The sequence below is a fragment of the Narcine bancroftii genome, chromosome 7, assembly GCF_036971445.1.
Source record: "Narcine bancroftii isolate sNarBan1 chromosome 7, sNarBan1.hap1, whole genome shotgun sequence".
Classification (NCBI taxonomy): Eukaryota; Metazoa; Chordata; class Chondrichthyes; order Torpediniformes; family Narcinidae; genus Narcine; species Narcine bancroftii.
Window position 1 is genome coordinate 104,254,750 of NC_091475.1, and position 20,877 is coordinate 104,275,626.

The window sequence follows — 20,877 nt, forward strand, 5'->3', positions numbered from 1 at the left end:
AATTTCTCCAGTGTCATTTTCTATTAATCCTATGTCAACTTTGGTCACTCTTTTACTCTTCATATCTTTAAAAAAAAGCTTTCAGTGTCCTCTGATATTATTTGTAACCTTTCATAATTAATCTTTTCCTTCCTAATCACCTTCTTAGTTGTCTTTTTTCTTACAAATTTCCCCAGACCTCTGTCTTTTCATTTCTTTTCGCTTCCTCATGTGTCCTCTCTTTTGCTTTGATTCCCTCAACAGCTGTAATGGTCTCATTTTTCCACTCACAATTTTCTTTCTTTTTAGTATGTACCTGTCCTGCACTTCCCTCATTTCTTGCAGAAGCTCCAGCTATTGCTGATCTGCTGTTTTCCCTCATCGTGTGCTTTTCCAATTTACATTGGCCAGTTCCTCTCTCATGTCACTGTTATTTCCTTCTCTGAAATACCAGCATATCAGACTTTAGCCTGTTCTTTTCAAATTTCAAAGTGAACTCAATCCTATTGTGATCACTAGGGCCCTTTCATAAAGCAAAAACATCCAAATGTAAAGGTGGAGATTCTCCACCTTCATGTCGGAAAACTTACCTTCATGAATGCTCCCCGCCCAGGTCCAAGACGTCGACTCCAATCCCTCTCTGAGGTAGTGTCAGCAGCGGAGGACTCTCCCATATATCATGAATGAAATGCCCCTGCAAGCGGCCAGCTAGGGGTGGGCTGATGATGTTGAGATGATGCCATCAGCCAGCGACCCATCTCACTTCTTTATTTCCCACTTACTCACCCCTCTCCCTCCATGACCCCCTCAAGCAGGAGTGGCTGATGGGGGGGGGGGGGGGGAGAAGGGTCATCTAGGCAGGGGAGGCCAGGGTGTGCTGTTACGGTTCTGTCAGCTGCCCCAGCCTTTGACACCTTACCAGGCCACTTTGGCCTTCGGGGCAGCTCAATATGCACCAGAGCAATGGGCATATGCCCCCTCAAATTATCTCTGGTTCATTACACAACACCCAATTCAGAATAGCTGATCCCTGGTGGGCCCATCCACAAGCTGCTCCAAAAAGCCATCCTGTAGGCATTCCACAAACGCTCTCTCCTGAGATCCCATCTTGATCTGACTTTCCCAATCTACTTTCATGTTAAAATCCCATGATTATCATAACACTGTTCATCTGACATGCCTTATTGGTTTCCAGATGTATCTTGTCACCCACATCCCACCTGCTGTTTGGGTGCTGTTATATAACTACCATTAGTATCCTTTTATCTTTACTATTCCTTAACTCAACCCATAAAGATTCTACCTCTTCTGATCCCATATCACCTTTTTTCAAATGATTTAATATTGTTGCTTACCAGCAGAGCCACACCACCCCTCCACCTACCTGCTTATCCTGGTGATACGCTGTCTCTCTTTGAATGTTCCACTATCTAAACTTCAGAGATAGAGTAGTTTTCTTGTGGCCTCCCAAGCTTTGCAGAGTGGTCACCTTGAAGATACTTTATCCAGTGGGTTGTGTGGCAGATGCTGTCATGGCTAAGGAATTTAGAGGAAAGCCCATTGAAGAGGGTGCTATGGTGCTTATAACATAACACTGTTATTATCAAATGTGTTACAAGACACCACCCTCTCTTAACCTTGCACTTATAAACACATTATTAAACATTAAGTAATACTTAAAGGAGTCAAATCATTTAAAGATTTGGCAATTATTTCTTGTGGCTACTGATGTAATGATATACATTTTTTTGGTGCTCCCCAGTACTTGCCTGAAGTTGGAAATGTTTACCGTGAGTGTTTTGCTAATGTTGAAGTTACTTCATTGTTTATTTTTAAAATCTTGTCCAAAGTTGGTTCTTCAACACATGGGTAATTAGGGAGGACCTCCTGGTGGAATTTAGCATGCTTGGATGATTGAAAGGTAGAAGGTATAGAGAGCTCAACAGCAGACCGAAGGTTACTCAGAAGCAATTATTTTATCTCTACTACAGAGTGAACAAATGTTTGAGATTTTAATTTCACTTAGGATTATGATTTAAATTTGACTGCTGATGCAAGCAGAATAGACACTTCATTATTAGGCAAGGAGCGAATTGATCAATTCCCTTCTGCCTGTTCCCATCTTGCAATTTCTAGAGTAGTGGTTCTCAACCTTTTTATTTCCACTCACATACCATTTTAAGTAATCCCTATGCCATCGGTGCTCTGTGATTAGTAAGGGATTGCATATGGTGGTAAGTGGGTGGAATGAAAAAGTTTGAAAACCATTGTTTTAATCATACCTAAGTGACTTGTTACGTGCATGGTTTCATAACTCCAAAGGAAATGGGCCAATGACAATTTTTCTCAAGCAAAATATTTCAGTAACAATTGGGTCTAGAGCATGATTCTCAACCTTTCCTTCCTGCCCATATACCACCTTAAGCAATCCCTTACTAATCACAGGGTATCAATGGCATAGGGAATACTTAAAGTGGTATGAGTGGAAAGAAAAAGGTTGAGAAACATTAATTCAAAAGTGTGGTTGCAGTGTACAGCTATAAAGAAAAGCTCACTGAGGTTCTTTATGCAGAGGCAACTTCACTTCTTTCCCTCTTTCAACGCAAGGAAACATAATGAGCACAAAGGTTTGAGAGACTTTCAAGTGCTCCCAGAGGGCAATGTGCCTAGTGACACTTGTGAATCTGAATATCTTCATGAACTGAAAGAGATTTCTTTTTTTAACTTTACTGTTAATATGTGACCTCAGACACTACAGAGATGAAAGGCTGTTAGTTTGCAAGTGGATATCTTTTCTTCAGTTTCAGTAGGCGCCTGCATATAAACTACCACAATAAATCAGATTGTTCCGATAAAAGGTCATCAACCTGAAGCATTAAACATTCTTTGCCTCCTTAGAGATGGAGCTTGACCTGCTGAGCACTTGCATATTTTTAGGATAAATTATAGGCCTTGCATTCAGCAATGAGCTTCCGCCATGATGTAACAATTCTGCATTGGAATTCAAGCAAACTTACAAGGCACACATAGACGGAGAGAAATTGTTGTTGATTTATCCAACATTCAGTGGTGGTCCTCAAACAATGCTTCTACTGTGTAGAAGCAACTTTTTTTGGCTTTGGCCCCCTGAGGACTCTGCTCAGTTTATGGACCTCCTTCCATGTGAAGCAGTTAAGTTTGGTTTCTTTCGTATTTCTTACCTACCGATTACATAAAAAGAAATTATACTACATGAGGTGAAAAGAAAATAAAGCTTAAATTTGCTGGGGTCCCCAGGGGAGCATAAAGCTCCCATTGAGAATGGCTGGTCTGGGCTGTTGGCAGGAAGCAAAGCACAACAGTTTTGATGAATATTTCTGTGACAGGAAGACTCTTACCAGTGTGGTTCCAAAAGTCTCAGTACTCAATCCCTCTTTGACAAGAACACCAAATGGTATGGGTTCTAATGCTCAGCACACAAAGACAGGAAAGTATGTTGCGAAATGGGCTTAATTTTTCTATTTTACCTTCATGGCCTTAAATTAGGGGCAAAGATCTGACAAATGGAGTATAATGTAGGGAAAATGTGAACTTGTCCTTTCTAGCTGAAAAAAGCTAATAATAAATGGTGAAAGAATAAAAGCTATGAGATGCAGAAGGATCCAGATCACCTCGTGCATGATGTGCCAAAGGCTAAAATGTAGGTTAAGAAAACTAACAAAATGCTCCTATTTACTACAAGGAGATATTAATATAAGGGGCAGTACAGCTGGTGTAGCGGTTAGTGCAACGCTGTTACAGTGCCAGCGATCAGGACCATGGTACAAATCCCACACTCTTTGTAAGGTGTTTGTACCTTCTCCCTGTGTCTGCATGGGTTTTCCCCAGGGTTCCTGTTTCCTCCCACCATTTGAAATGTACCAGGGATTGTAGGTTAATTGGGCGGCATGGGCTAATGGGTTGAAATGGCCTGTTACTGTGCTGTATGTCTACATTTAAAATTAAAATTAGATAAAAAGGCTATACTTAAATATTAGAGGACATCGGTGACACCACCTCTGGAGGCCTTATACAATATTAGGCTCCTTATTTATTTATGGAATAAGAAGATCAAATTATATAATGAAGTTTGGTGAGCTAGACTTGTATCGAATAGAGTTTACTGGGGGTGAGTAGGTGACAAGATTGATATTCAAGAACAATATTAGTCAAAATTGTGCTCTAATGACATCATTTATTAATGTCAGATATAGATTGGTACAATATAATTTTATACACCAATAATACCTTACACCACAAAAATTACAAGGTTTAAAATCTGAAAAAGGTTTAAAATCTGAAATTCTGGACATGTTTTAGGTGTGGTATAGAAGTTGGATTCAACCTGGCTATGTGTAATAGTAAGAGCCTTTTGGTCTGACTTGGCAGAAATTTTGGACAAAAATTATCTAAGTGGATTTTCCATTGGAACTAGAATGTATTTATTAAAGAATCTTATGGTTATTGGCACAAAACTATCAAAATATCAAATGCAGTTCATAATGATTTAACCTGCGTGGCCAGGAAATGTATATCGGTTACATGGAAGCCCGACCTCCCCCTACTTAATACTCATTGGAATATGGAAATGCAAAGTTGTATCCCCTGGAAAAGATGACATAATCTTAGAAAGAATTATGTGTTTGTTAAAATATGGCAACCTCATTTGAACCATACTGGCTTAAGGATATAATTAACTTCCCCAAAAAGGTTTAAATAATATTGTTAGGTTAACAGCGTTTAATTGCTGAAGATTGAGATATGGACTAATTAATGAAGGCAGCTTCACTCCTTCTGTATTGGCAGTTTTAAAAAAAATGTTAGCAGTTTGGAGGGGGTGAGATTTGGACAATCATACGAGACTCTAATTTTAAAACACTATTTATATGATGTATATAATGTTTGATATGTCTTGGAAAAATTAAAATAAAATATTTTTTAAAAATTGATATACAAAACTCAAGGGTTGAGTAGATGGATGTGGAAAGGATGCTTCATTCTTTATCACCTTTCTTCATCCTATGATTGAAATCCTGGGAAAACCTGCACAACAATGAGATTGCCTTCACTGCAAGGACATTAAAGTTTCAAGGAGACAGCTCATTAGCCCTTTCTCCAAATACCGGTAACTTATTCAGGATGGGTAATAGCTGGTGGCTTACCAATGATGCTCATATCCCAATATTACTTAAATTCATTTTGTGAAACCCCTGTATAATTTACCAAGTATTTATTTCTTAAATTAGGTGAACTACCAATTCTATATAGTTCAAGCATGTGCTTTATGATATTAATTCTCCAGGATTGTTGTAGAGAACCCATTCATTTGTAAAAATTCATTAATTTCACCTCTCTATAGAAACAGATCAATAGTAAACTAATTTTTTGTTGCATTTAAACAAGAAAATCTGGAGATGCTGGGCTGACTGCAATACACAAATGTGCTGGAGCAAGTCTGCAGGTTATGCACCAATTACAACCAATGGGTAATCAACAGCCGCTTTCAGGTGCATTCTCCACCAAGAATGCGCCTGCAGAAGTGGATGCAGACCTGTGAAATGGTCGTTCAGGTAGCAGCTCTGAAAGGGCTGCGCTACCAACCTGAAAGGGACAGCTGCAGGAGAGGCGCCTCGGAGTTTTGATCCCTGGCTGATTGTCATCACCCCGCCCCTTAGCAGCCGCTTTCAGGCAGCTGCATTCAGGTGCCTAGGGGGACTTTAGGGCTCCAGCGATTATCCCTCCCGAAGGAGGGTTAGAAAGTGCGCCTCGGAGGCGCCTCCTGCTCTTTCAGGTGGCCTCCCGACAGCTGCAAAGGGGTAGAATTTGCGGCTTTTCATCGGGGAAAGAGCCTAACATTAAATGCCTGAGTCCCTTACTTACTGTGGATGCTGCATGAATGCTGAGTTTCTTCAACACATTTGTGTAACTGTTGCAACATGTTTGAGAATTAGGAAAGGTGTAAATTGGTGCTTTACACTTTTTCATTTGCTTTAATCTGATCAGACCTTCATTAATCATCTGAAGATGTTACTTTGCAATTTTGCTACATGGTTATAGAATGATGCAAAGACTGATAGCTAACTTTTTCTTGTAACCATTTTCGTTTCATCACTTTCTTACCAAATACATTTTTAGTTAATTATACTTTGTTGCATATCCTAAGACTGCTTATGCAATCCAGAGACATCATCAGGTGCTTGAGTATCTTCTGATGATGCTCTGCCAGGCCTCTACAGCAGCCATCTTTAGCTCCTGTTTGTTTCAGGAGCTTGTCCCCTCAAGTTTTCTCTTCAGCAGATGGAAGGCAGGCTCAATTGGATTTAGGTTAGGTGACTGAATTAGCCATTCAAGAATTTTCCAGCTTTTAGCTTTGAAATACTCTCTTGTTGCTTTAGCAATATGTTTGGGATAATTTTCTTGCTATAAGATAAAGTGTTGTCCAATGAGTTTGGAGGCATTTTCTTGAACTTGAGCAGATATTTCTATACACCTCAGAATTTATCTTGCTCCTACCACCAGCATTTGCATCATCAATGAAGATAAGTTTGCCAGCTATGTCAGCCACACATGCCCAGGTCACAACACACCTACCACTACATTTCACAAATGAGGTGGTATGCTTTGGATCTTGGGCAGTTCTGTTACATCTCCACATTTTGCTCTTGCCATAACTCTGATACAGGTTAATCTTGGTCTCATCTGTTCAACAGACCTTATTTCCAGAATTCTGCAGGTTCTTTTAAATACCTCTTGGCAAACTGTAATACGGCCATCCCATTTCTGTAGCTAACTAGTGGTTTGCATATTGCAGTGTAATCTCTGTATTTTTGTTCACAAAGTCTTCTCTGGAGACTAGACATTGACACATCCACATCTGGCTCCTGAAGAGTGTTTATGATCTGTTGAACAGGTATTCTTCTTTATGATGAGAATTCTTCTGTCATCAGCATTGGAGATCTTCCTTGGCCTGCCAGTCCCTAGGCAATTACTGAGCTCTTTCTTCTTAATGATGTTCCAAACAGTTGATTTTGGTCATCCTAAGGCTGTGATGATGTCTCTTCCTGTTTTATTCTTGTTTTTCAGCCTCCTAATGGCTTCTTTGACTTGGCACAACTCTGGTCCTAATGTTGAAAAAGAGCAACTACGGATTGCAAAAGTGATCAAAACCTTAGAAGCTCTTATACCTTACTCCATTGAAATAATTAAACGTAGCTGAGTACTTAAAACACCTGTGAGGCCAAATGTCCCAAACATGATGGCGCCCTGAAATGCGGAAACTATATAAAAAGTGCTGTAATTTTTACATGGTCAAACCAAAATGTATTCAATAACCTTGAATAAAATTTGGAATGTTCACTTGATTCACATCTGCATTGTTTAATTACAAATTTAAAATATGGAGTACAGGGGCAAATAAAGGGGGGAAAAAAGTATATTTGTTCCAAACATTATGGAGGGCATAATGTTTGGAGCAAACATTGCAGCTTATATGTAGAAGTGAAATATAATAAACTGGAGGTGCTTTTGAGTTCTGATGAAAAATTTATTGACCTGAAATATTAATTTTTCCTTCACACCCACTACCTGACTTTTTAATTCAATTAAAAGCAATGCAGGAAATATTTCAGTTAATAGGGGTGATTGCCTCCAACTAAAATTGGTTAAAAAAATTATATGCAGATAAATATTGCAAACTTGCACCAATCATTGCAGAATAATACACCAAATAGCTAATATTAATCAGTCACTTGTACTGCATTGGATTATGTATAGTTTAAGGGATCATTTTTGAACAATAATATTTGCACCCACCTGTATAACGAATAGCCTCCACCAACCTGAATATCTTAAGACGTACACTGAGATTCTAACGTTTGTTATTTGTTTGAATGGTCTATAGGGATACAGGCCAAATGCAGGTAAATGGAATTAGCTCAAGTAGGCATGGTCAAGTTGGGTTGAAGGAACCAACTCTGACTCTACATGCAAATTAATAACTGTATAATTTTGACTGCAACACAAATGATTTAGATTGTGGTTTGGGCTGAAATTGAAATTAGACTACATATCTCACTGAATAATTACTATTAAATCAAGATGCAACTTGAAATTTATGATGTTTCTGATACTCTCATGAAATAGCAAGGTGCAAATTGCAACTTCTGTTGAGTTACTTTGTGTTCCTGTCTTACGACTTGAAATTAGAAACACCATGCATATTTATGATGTTATAAAGCAATCAGTTATGAATGGTTGCTATTCCATGACTGTTCTAATATGAATCAGCTCTTAGTTTTAAACTATCAATTTCACATCTTGGCTACACCCAGACACTTAGGATATAGTTTATAACTGCACTAGCATGTCAACCCAGCATGACAAATGGGGAGCAGGGTTATCCAAAAGTGAGGTGGTTCCATAACAGATCAAAAAGGAAAGAAATGTGTTGGTTGAGTTAATGAGAATTATTGCATGATCAAGATTTACTGCTGATCTTTTGATCAAAAATAGACATAAAGGGTAAAAACTCTCAAATAAAACTACCATCAGCTTTAGCATGGACACTAATGTTTCAAAGTTGTCATCAACTTATATTTGTCTAAATCTAATAGAATGTTACTTCTGACTACAGGATTTCCCCAACATACTGTAACTGTAAATATATTTACAGTATATTCTAACATGAAACTTTAGATGTTAAAATTATTACTTGTGATGTGGAAATATAAAGATGAACAGATTGTAAGAGAATGCAAAATTAATATTGCTTTAATTTAATTACTGTAAAGTGTAACAAACTAACAAACAGTTATTTGTCAAGCTTAATTTAGTATCCAAAAGAAAACAATTTCACCCATGACTATCTCAAAATGGTCTGGTTCTATGACATTAGGAATACATCATACAGAACAAAAGGGCTTTCTGGATTAACTTGGATATAATTTCCTTTATAAAAAAGCTAATGTTACTTTGATAAAACTGGATGAAGTTGGGAACTTTTAAATAAGCAGAACTCCCAATGGACAGCTAAACCATGCATTTCAGATATAAAAATCATAGGGTACATTTAAACAATTAAAAGCTAAAAGATGCAGATGAATTTTTAGCAACAATCCAGAAATACTGTTAAAGTAAAATTTCCAGCCATATTGGGTATAAAATGAAAACAAGATTGCAGATGTTAGAATCTAATACAAAAACAGAATACTATACAACCTCAGATAGTCAAGCAGGATCTCCAGAGGTAAAGGCTGCAAGTCAATATTTCAGGTTGAAAATATGTATCAAGACTGAGGGGATAAAGGAAAGATTGCCAGTATACAGAAATATGAAGAGGGATGAGATAGAGGCAAGTACGTGATGGGGGAAATGAGATAGCAAGAAGGGGCAGATGCTACTGCATGGGGAAAGGGGTGGGAAGTGAGCTAGTAGGTTATAAGTGGAGAGCCCAGGAGCTCAACAAACTAGCTAGCTTGTCTTAGTTTGGTTTCACCAGTGTAGTGGAGGTCACTAAATGCAATAGACCAAGGTGAAAGAGATACAGGTGAATCTCTGCCTAAGTGGAAAGAATTGGTGGTGAGTGAAAGGTGAAGTGTCTCATGCTGCACCTCCTTCAGTTGAAGGGAAAAGTGCCAAGGAATAGGAAGGGATGAACAGGTCAAGAAGCTCAAAGAGAGCAGACCCTGAAAAAAAACAGAAAGCAAGGGTGGTAGTATTGCATTGCAGATGTTAAAGTGCAAAGATGGCAAAAATGATAGAGAAAGATATGATGATACAGTGGCTGGTGATGTAAAAAGTGATGACCAAGTGAACTGTATTGCTGTTCTGCCTGGGGAGATGGTGTGGTTAGAGTAGAAGAAATTCAAACAGACAAAAAATAAAGACATATCAAAATTAAATTTGCTTAAACACCAAGTGTTAGAAATACATTAAAAAACATTAAGATTCTTTTAAAATACAGAGAACCTGCATTTACTGTTCTAATCTAATCTAGCTTGTTGATCACTTTTGAAGGAACATTGCAAACTACAGGTGCAGAAATGATTGAGCTGGCATATGTAGTGTACTCAGCCAGTGGTTGTCTATGGAATCACTGGCTTAAAAGTAATTAGTCTGTTCCAATCCAAAGATTAAAAAGTTAAATGTGCATTTGTACTAATTATTAATTCCATCACATGAGGGTTCATTTCAATTTACTGCATAGGAATATTCATAATTTAAAAAAACACAATTTAGACAGAAATATTTGGCAGTTTGAATTTAATTATACATCTTCTTGAGGGGAAAACATTATTATATAAGTACATGTAGAATGCATTAGTCTCACCATTATTGCATATTCATATTCTGATCCATCACAATTCCCTTGAGAGCAACTGATTAGCCTGTCAATACTCTATCAGTCAAGAATAATTACATGGATGAAGAGCTATTTACAGAATCTCACACAACCAACTTTTACAGACAAACCAACCAGTGTGAGGTGATATCACTAAGAATTTAGAGAAAGGTAGGAGTAGGAGAGGCAGTAAACAATTAAATTTGTCAATATGCATATGGGGGAAATAAAGTATTTTCCACAACTATATTAGCCTGCCAATATCCATAATAATCAAATGAAGGAATGAATAGATGTGTAAAATATCATGACTATCTTCTATTAAGTAATTCAAATTCATGTACCTCAACATCCAATGCAATAATTTATACAAAAATTATTCATCTAATTGGTAGCTATGGAGCAAACTGAGTAACGAGACCACAAAATCAGCCATGATTTATTACCATTTTACCACAAGTCAACTGTTCCCCTAGCAGTTGTCACTGGCATATCAAACAAGTCAACAGTATCAGAAGTATATTGATTGTGTTCAACTGTGTTTTCTCTATTATCAGATATTTTCCTATCCCCAAAAAGATTATCAGATCAAAATTCCAAACAACAGTTCACATTTATAAATTAATTTGCAAGAATGTTACAAGACCTAAGAAAGATTTAGAGAGAGACAGGAGTGCTTTTAAAAAAAAATATCGGTGGATCAGTCACTGTGCAATTTGATCCATTGCTAAAATAAATGTTGGCAACTGCTTTGTCCCAGGAGATATTTTAAGATGACATAGACAGAAGCAGCTGTGAGTTTGTTTGTAGGAAGTCACTATTTTGTGGTATACATTTTGCTAATATAACCTAACCTACAACAGTGAAATGAAGATTTATTTTTACTCTCTGGTGGAAGCACAGTAATAGCCACACATCCAAAGCAGAAGCTTTTAACCAATGCCTTATAGCTGGAAGTATGGGTAAATTAAGCACTTTAAAAAGTCTTTTGGAAGAAAATCTGTAGACACAGTGGTTGAAGTAAAAACACAAGACGCTGGAGAAGCTCAGCAGGTCAAACCATGTCCTTCATGTAGCAAAGGTGAAAATACATAATCGACGTTTCGGGCTTGAGCCCTTCATCAAGGTATGAGAGATTGCCGGCAGGTGTCTGAACAAAATAAGGTGGGAGGAGGGGGAAACAGGGGGCGGGGGGGGGGGCAAAGGTAGGAGATGATAGGCGGTGAGAGGAGGGAGGGGACAGAGCAGCGATCGATGGAGGAGGGATGGTTGGGTGGGTAAGGGAGGGGAGAACTGGAAAGGGAAAGGGGAAAGAAAAGACAAGCAAGTTTAGCAGAAAGCAGAGGTCAATGTTCATGCCATGAGGCTGGAGAGTGCCCAAACGGAAAATAAGGTGATGTTCCTCCAATCTGCAAGTGGGATAGTACATAAGGCCATGGATGGACATGTGTGCTTGGGAGTGTGATTCAGAATTGAAATGGTTGGCTACTGAGAGGTTGCTGTTGTTGTACATGGAGAGGAAGTGCTCAGCGAAGCAATCTCCTTTGCATTAAACACATTATCTGCTGGAATTTCCAGATCTTACTACAGGATCCCATCACCAGACACATTTTTCCTTCCCTCCTCCCTTCTTGCCCTTCTATAGATACTGCTCCTACTGTGATTCTCCCATGCACTCATCCCTCCCCACCTATCACCCTCCCCAGTCCCCCCACCCTGCCAGCGCCTTCCACTGTGGCCGCAGGAGGTGCAACATTTGCATCCACACCTCCTCCCTCACCATGGTCTGGGGCTCTAACAGGCCTTTCAAGTAAAGCAACACTTCATTCGTATACCCATAGGATTTATTTACAGTATCCGGTGTTCCCATCAGAGAAATTGGTCGCAGATTGGGAGAACGCTTTGCTCAACGCCTCCTCTCCATCTGCAACAACAGCGACCTTACAGTAGCCAACCATTTCAATTCTGAGTCATGCTCCCAAGCTTGTCCATGGTCTTATGTACTATCCCACCCTGACCACTTGCAGATTGGAGGAACAACACCTTATTTTCCATCTGGGTACTCTCCAGCCAGATGGTCTTAACACCAACTTCTCTGCTTTCTACTAAATTTGCTCATATTTTCTTTCCTCTCCCCTTTCCAGTTCTCCCCTCCCTTCCCCCTTACCTACCCAACCATCCCTCCTCCCCCTGATCACTGCTGGCCCCTTCCTCCTCTTTCCATCGATCATCTCCTGCCTTTGCCAATCCCCCTCCCATTTTGTTCGGACACCTACCGGCATTCTCTCAAACCCGAGACATAGGTTATGTACATTTCCCTTTCCTACATAAAGGACACTGTTTGACCTGCTGAGCTTCTCCAGCATTTTGTGTTTTTACTTAAAAAGTCTTCAAAGGAGCTTTGTGAAAAACAAATGTACTTGTCAATATAATCCAATTAAGCAATTTGCAAGGACTTTAAAGCAATTTTCACTCAGAACTTTATCCTTTATCAGGTAGCAACTGAGACTTAACCTTAAATTAACGAAAGATAATCAGACTGAGAGTTGTGTTGAGAGAAGCCTCTAAATCACCCTGTTGGAAACACAAGCTAAGTTGATGCTTGCAAATTGCTTGAAATACCAGTTACAGAAAATGGGTTCTTGAATTAGTGTCTACTTATTTCTTCTTTCTTTGCTTTGTTTGAAGACCCTTCATTCTTCCTTTCTTTACAAACACAGGCTTAGCTATTACCATACATTCAACTTCATTTTCTTCACTCGAGCTGCTGCTCCTACTAAAGGCACTTATGTCTTCGTCATTTCCATCTTTCATCTGCTTTTCTGGACTTGCTCCAACAAAACTCATTTTAGAATATTTTTTTGATTGAAGTTCAGAGTCATCTTCTGTAGAGTCACTTGACATTTCAGATAGATAAATGGATCTGATAAAACCTCCACCAGGTGGCCCATTTGTAGATTTATTTGGCTGTTTTCTCTTTCTACGCTTTATAGGGGAATTGCTGGATTTGGTTTTTGTTGCCAAGCCAAATTCCTGATCCTTTTCTGAAGAGTTTGTACTTACTTTTAGTGTATCAGCTTCTTCCAGTGTTTCTGTTGAAGTTGTTTTTTCTTTCCTCAACATACAAGTTACAGCTCTGCGAAGTCTTTGGCTTTTTATTGTTTGTTTCTCATAATGTTCCACTCTAAAGAAGCTGTCAATACGTGGCTGTGACTGCAAAGAAATTCAATGGATTCCTATTTCAGTGGGAGAACAGTGTTCATATTTACCCAAGTTTTATGATAGCTATGGATAAGAATTAGACTGGTCCTCCTCGTGAAAGTGCTGTATTGGTGGGGAAGGTGAAGAAGGAAAAGAGGGAGACCAATTAGGAAAGAATTGGGAAAGATAACTAGGAGTGGCTGGAGATCAATCCACATCTGACACGCGAGAGTCTTAAAGGACACGTGGTTTGAGTTCAGGACCGCCTGTTCCTATGAGGATGAAAGACAAGGATGGAAGATAGAGAACTTTGGATGACAAGATATATTAGAAGTTTAGTTAAAAAATAAAAGCAAGCACATGCAAGGAAGCTGAAATTATACACGCTCCTTGAAAATACAAAGGAATCAGAAAATAACTTAAAGAGGGCAGGGGGCTGGGTGGAATGTCCTCCAAGTAGGATTATCTTGATTCCTTTGGCATTGAAATGGTGGGTGGCACATTTAAAATAACGGTTAGCACAACAGTGTTATACCTCTAACGATTGGGACTGAGGTTTGAATCCCTCGCTGTCTGTAAGGAGCTTATACGTTGTCCCTGTGTCTGCGTGGTTTTCCCTGAGGGTTCTGATTTCCTCCCACCATTCGAAATGTACTGGGGGTTGTAGGTTAATTGGGTGCTGTTGGACTGAAATGACCTGTTACCGTGCTGTATGTCTACATTTAAATTTAAGTCTGAATTTAAGATGACAGCTAGGGAAAGTGTAGCTCCACTCACTGAAAAAGAAAGGCATATGTGTGAAACCAGTTGGTTCTAAGAGTACTTTGCATCAGTATTTAGCAAGAAGGACATGGATGATGGAGAGACCAGGATTTTCTAGAGCAGAGATTGCTGGTGAAGAAGGAGAAACATTAAGGTAATAGAGCCTTATTGAATCTATCATATGAGACTGAGGGAGGAGATGGTTGGGACATTGACAAAGATCTGGCATCTTCTTTAGCTAGAAGACTGGACTATAGCCATTATTGCTCCTTTTGGATTACACGGATAATCTTGGAAATTGTAGGCCTGTGAGGCTTGGGAGTGGTAGGGAAAGTACTGGAGAGGATTTTTAGGGAAAGGAATGATTTTTATTTGCTAAAGCATGAACTTGTTAGTAAAATTCTAACCAGCAGAGTTAGTGCAACACTTTTACTTGGTTCAAATCTGGCACTGTCTTTAAAGATTTTGTATATTCTCCCCATGTCTGTGTAGGTTTTCCAAGGTGCTCCAGCTTCCTCCCACCTTCCAAAAGGTGGAGTTGTAGGTTAATTTGGGTGCATTTGGGCAGCATGGGTTTAAATGGCCAGAAATTACTTTAACTATGCTGTAAATAAAATTTTAAAAAATGTAAAATTGAGCTTTACTATTTATACCATGGAGATCATCACGTTCCTCGGAATCCACTTAAGAACACACATCTTCTCACTTGTCAGGAAGGTGCAACAGTGACTGAACTTTCTCAGATGGGTGAGGTGGTCAAGAGCATCCTGGCTGCCTGAGTCACAGTGTAATATGGTCGCTGCAGATCATCTGATCAGAGGTCAATCCACAGCACCATAAAAGTGACAGAGTGGATCAGTGGGGTTTCTCTCTCCTTATCAGTGTGATTTTCTGGGATAGTTATTTAAAGAGGGCTCACAAAATCAGGGAGGACCCTGCCACCCCAAGCACAGCATTGCCCATTTACTCCTGTCAGGAAAGAAATACAGGAGTATCAGAGCAAGAACCACCAGGCTGAGGAACAGCATCTTTCCACGGGCAGTGAGACTGCTAAAACATTTTTCAGTGACCCTACATTAAAAATATTTATTTTTAATACATGTATTGTTTGTCTGTACATGTATTTTCACTGTTCTGCATTCATGGGCTGGAGAACACTGATTCATTGGGTTGTTCTGGTACAATCTGATGACAAATAAACTTGGAACTGGAGAGTCAGAATCTTTTTTCCAGGGTAGAAACATCAAACACTAGAGGACATAGAACCATAAAGTCAAATAGCATGGAAATGAACCATTCGGCCCAACCTGCCTATCCATACAAGTCCCATTTATCTGCTTTTGACCCATTTCCCACTAAACCTTTCCTATCCATATACCTGTCCAAATATTTTTAAAATATTCTAATTGTCCTTGCCTCTAATACTTCCTCTTGCAGTTCATTCCATGTACTTACCATTCCTCTGTTCAAAAATAGTTGCTCTCTGACCTTAAACCATGCCCACTAGTTTTAGATTTCCCCACACTAGGAAAATGACCTACCCTAATTATGATTTTACATTGCTCTGAGATAACCTCTCAGCTTTCTTTGCTCCAGTGAAAACAGTTCAAGCCCATTAAATCTCCTGAAGTTAAGCCCTACAGTTAAAGCAACGTCCATTGGAATCTTTGTGTACAGACTTAAGCTCAATCATATTTTTCATGTTGCATGGTGACCAGAATCTGGGTTTAAGGTGAGGGGGGAAGTTTAATGGAATTGTGAGAGGTAAGAATTAAAATAAAATACAGAATGGTGGGAGAGGTTGTAGAAGCCAGATTTAAGAATAATTTAGATAGTCACATGAAATGGCAGGGATAAGTGAGATAGGGACACATGCAGGCAGATTAATTAGATTGTCATCATAGACACAAAGGGCTGACAGTCTTATTGCACTGCTGTACTATTCTATGTTCTAATAAATAAAGAACATTACAATTGTCTTTGAAATATATTAAAAACATTGCTGCAAATAAACCAAAAATAGTTGAAATACACAGCAAATATTAAAATTATTTAAATGTTACTTCAAATGATAAACTACTTGGATCCCTCCTGAGGTTGAATGCATTACAGGAAATCAAGGAAAAAATATACGTGAAACTGTCAGCAAGTCAGACTGAATCCGTGGATAGAGAAGAGAAAAACAATAGGGAAAAACTGAAGGTTCTTAATTGGAATCAGGAAAAATACAAAAAAAAGTTTAACCAAACCTACTATCAAAGAGAAGTCTAGAGCACGGAGCAGGCTGTTTGAAAATAGGCATCAGACAGCATACTGCTGAGTTGCTGCAGAACAACACTTGGTATCATGATTTGTCCCTGGCCTTTGATAGCAACCTTCGAATTACAAAATCTTTTGAAAAATTTTTCAATTGTCTTGGTTATTTTAAAAATATTCAAGTAGATTGAAATTTAAAAAATAGAAAATAACGAGCATTGCATCTGCACAAGGGTATGGCAAGATATAATGACTTCTGATCTACAGGTTGTTTCAGACTTCTACATTGAGCAAGAAAATGCACAGATCTGAAACTAAGCAGGCTGTTCTTGGAATGACTGACAGTCCTGCGAGTCCATCAACTTCACTCATCCAATTCAAACATCAGGGATGAGACTGCAACAAAATTTTTTTCAAAAGCAGGAAAATGAACCCAATGAAAATTATTTCTCCAGTTAAGTTGTGGAAGAAATCTCAATCCCATTAGTTGCCTCCACTGAAGATCAGAGCATCGAATTTGCTTATGAGCCTATCAGGGAAAGGGTTGTCCGTGGTACATATGAAACTAAAGCTCAATGATAAAGAACTGTCTGACTCGCTATGATCATCAACTGCTTTACAGCCTCAATGAATTTGCAAAGCAGCTTTGAGAACCTTGGCAAGTCCAATATACTTTATAGCCAATGAAGTACTTTTCAAGTCATGGCCATTGGTGAGAATTAGGAAACAAAGCAGCCAATGTCTTCAACAAGCAGCTACATGATCTCTTTTAATGATGTTGATTGAGAGATTAAGGTCAATGAGGATACTAGGGTTGATTTCCCCATTTGCTGATTAGTGCATGGGATCGTTTTCATGCATAGAAGAGGCCACCATTTAAAAAACCTCATTAAAAAAGGCTGCACCACTGAGTGTAACTTTCAGAATAAGACTTGAACCCACAAACCACAGCAACTATAGCTATCCCAAGGTAGCACCAAACACACAGATATTCTCAGTGACCAAAATGACTCACTGGAATAACATACCTGCATCAGACATACCTGGTGGGCATTGAGTTGCTTTATTACAGGCAAAAGTGCTTCATCAGTTTTCTTCCTAGTCCAACCAAAACGATTCTGACAAAATTTGCCACTAGTTAAAGATAATTAATGTTTTATAAATATTAAAAGTGTTAGAATTGATCAGTTCTGACATACAAGAAAATGACCATTTAGCCACACTTCCCATTGAAAACAGATTGATTCTCACTACAGGTACCAGTTTACTCCAAATTTATTTAATTACGGAAATTTAAATCGTCTGGTGAAAATCTTGCTCACCTCCAAAACATAATTCAGGAAATTAGTTCTCTCATTTTATCTATCATTCTATTTCCTGTGCAAAGAGAGGAAAGGCACAAAAGGACAAATCAATTCAGATCAATTGAAAAACTGGGTCATCATGATTGAACTATATTTAACATTGCTCAACTCTGACAAAATATAAACAATCTAGTTTGAAGTGATCCTCAAACAGCTTGGGATGGCTGAGACCTCTGGTGATTCAGTTCTGAGGGCAGATAAAGGAATATTGTTCAGTAATTTATAGGGATCAAGAGGAGTAAATGCAGAGTTAGACGGGTTGAAACTGTTGTTTCACTGTGGAATTTTTCCATTGGCTTCTAAAATTCATGGGAGCTGACTGTTTACTGTATTTTTTTGTGTAAACATGGCCAGGATATGGTTAAGCTAAGCTTCCAATATTTTCCTGTGTCCTTTGGAAATAGAAATATGGAAAAATAATATGGCCAAATTAGTTGTTACTATTCGGTTTACACATGCAGCCTAAAGAATATTACCATAGTGCTATGGTAAATATTTAAAAAAATCAAGTAAGATCAATACAAGATGTATTAATTTTTCTACAAATAATATACACCACCTTATTATAACTTCAAGCAAAAGGATATTCTCTGATCTCATCCAAGTCTGGCGTTCCCCAGGTAAATGATCCTTTTGATTCATCTACAACTGGTTTTAGATAGGCTTCTGCCACAGCGGGATTTGGAAACCCTGGGCAGATGTCCAGGTGACGCAGCTTTTTCTTCACTTTTGTGTCATTTGGATTGTCTCGTAACTTTTTGCTTTTCTGGGCTTCAGTCCACCAATCTCTAAAAGACATCAAGTCAAATGTTTTTTCAACACTTCTTGCCTAAAGTAACTTTTTCGTAAATCTAGAACACTTTGTTTACTGTCAGATAATATGCACAACTTTATTAAAGACGAGCAGGATATCTGGCATTGCCAGGAAATAAAACACTCAGTTGTTGTTGGCACCAAAAGATGTCATCTGAAGTGCTGAGTTGCAGGCTCTGATCATCTTTAGGGACTGTTTGGACTCTGCTGCGGTGACTAGCAGCAGCATTTTCAATAGCTGTGGAGGCTCAGCCAGTAGAGAGAGGAATCCTAAATTTTCCATTGGATCAACATATCGATGGTGTTTCATCTTTCCACTTCTTTGCTCCACAGTGTTGGCATACCTCTGACTTGGAACCAATTACAACTGCATTAATGGAAGAATACTCAATGTCAACATTTAGCAGACTGGCTGTAGTAAATGGTGCTGCGCTTCAGATGGTGTCCTGCTTGTTCTTGCTCAGCAGACTCTTGTCTGGACATGGAATGCCTGGCAGCATCAGCACTTAGGTGGGGTTGCCATTGTTCTTCAGTTTCCTGCGGCCTGCTCCTTGTTTGTCTGGAGGCCTGAGCACTGAGGCAGGCCTGGTGCTGCTTTGGCTACTTATTTTCATTCTGAATGTACACTGATGCACAACACTGTAACTAATTGAGGTGTCCCTGGTGCAAGTTCAATTTTCTTTGAACTTCATATGATTTTAAAGGTTGAATTCAATGTAGTCATGATATTCAGCATTAAATGTTACCACAGTCATATTAAACAGTAATGCAATCAGTGCGAGCTGGTTTAAAAAAAAACACTTTCCAACGTCATATGTCCTTAAAGGTTAAATTCAATGTAGTCATGACATTCAGCATCAAATGTTACCCTTACTGAACTCCTTCGACATTTCAAGAGTGCTTCATATTGATTTTCATGGACAACAGACAAACAGACATTTTCATGCACAAAAATATATTAGATGGCTATAACTCCCAAGTGCTAAATTCACAAATGCAAAAGAATCATCGAAGCATTAATCTTTCAAATCAACAGGTTCAATGCTGCCACATATTTGTTAAGAGGAATACAAGGCTACAAACAATTGAGCAGCATTTTCCCTAGGTGCAAGTTTACATGATTAACATTTCCAAAAAATCTTGTGCAAACATTTAGAAGGATCAAGATCAGATTATTTGTATCTATGACATAATAAGGATAGTTGTTCAGTTGGTTCAATGCTGTTCCATTTAGCACATGCTTTAAAAACTGCCAGTTACAATTATAAATATAGAAATACCGGTAGATGATCAACTGCTTAACGGAATCCTGCTGGAACTGTGGAAATGTCTAGGGTCATGGATGAATAATATAGGTTGCAATGTTAATCCACCAAACTGGAGTTTTCAAAACTAAATTTAGAGAGCTCAAGGAAAAGAATTTGGGGAGCTTAATTTATAGGAATTTATTACTCATAAGATATCAAATAATGAATGAAATCCACAGTGAGGTAAATGTTATGTGGACAATTAAAGGAATGAAGGTAAAGGGCCAAATGGCTTTATCACATTCATATTCTGTTTTGTTGTTGACCTAAAAAAGTCAATAGACTAGGATTTGAGTCAAATGATAAACGCATTATATCCTACCGAATGTAAAAGAGTGGCTCCAGTCCCGGCCCAAGGAATTCATTGAGTAGTTCCATGGCTGTTACATAACCTACACCAGGAATTCCCTCAGTGTAGTCACTGCCCAGAAAATAGGCAAGATTTATCAGTTTCCGTCTATTGAGGCCTGCAATACAAGGTTGTTTACCAATGAAGTGTAAATAATGTAGTAATAACAAAAATGTATAATTTTCATACAGAGGCTGAACCAACCAATTCATTATGCTGTTTTCAACCTTGGGACTAGCTTTGGATCAAGTACAAAATATTTCTGCTTTACTGCAGATGCTGGAAGACAAAGTGATGAAAATACTCAGCAAGTCATGCAGCTTTTGGGGAGAAATAAATAAAACATTCTGAGAACCATCTTTAATCTAAAATGTTGATCAGTTTTTCTCTCCATTAGAACTGCTTAACAGACAACTATTTCCAGAACTTTGGACCAAAGACTTTCATCTCCACAATGCCCGCCAATGCTTCAGGTCATAATTCAAAAGA

General features: G+C 38.5%; 2 protein-coding genes across 5 annotated transcripts in view; both read right to left on the reverse strand.

Moving 5' to 3' along the window:
- Positions 1-1,500, reverse strand: part of mettl21e (methyltransferase like 21e) — a 42,218-nt gene extending 40,718 nt beyond the window's left edge. The window contains exon 1 of the mRNA XM_069890684.1: positions 1,364-1,500. The gene's annotated coding sequence lies outside the window, so the exon portion shown is untranslated. The remainder of the gene's footprint in view (positions 1-1,363) is intronic.
- Positions 1,501-12,664: 11,164 nt separating this feature from the next.
- The window catches only part of ercc5 (excision repair cross-complementation group 5), a 72,188-nt gene continuing 63,975 nt past the window's right edge, over positions 12,665-20,877 (reverse strand). For 3 of the 4 annotated variants that reach the window (XM_069890682.1, XM_069890681.1, XM_069890680.1), the window contains exons 13-16: positions 20,362-20,506; positions 18,505-18,707; positions 17,584-17,681; positions 12,665-13,549 (exon numbers count right to left, since the gene is read on the reverse strand). In XM_069890682.1, the coding sequence (XP_069746783.1) occupies positions 12,995-13,549; positions 17,584-17,681; positions 18,505-18,707; positions 20,362-20,506 (1,001 nt within the window). In that variant the 3' untranslated portion in view covers positions 12,665-12,994. The remainder of the gene's footprint in view (positions 13,550-17,583; positions 17,682-18,504; positions 18,708-20,361; positions 20,507-20,877) is intronic. The other variant, XM_069890683.1, reaches the window with a different exon arrangement.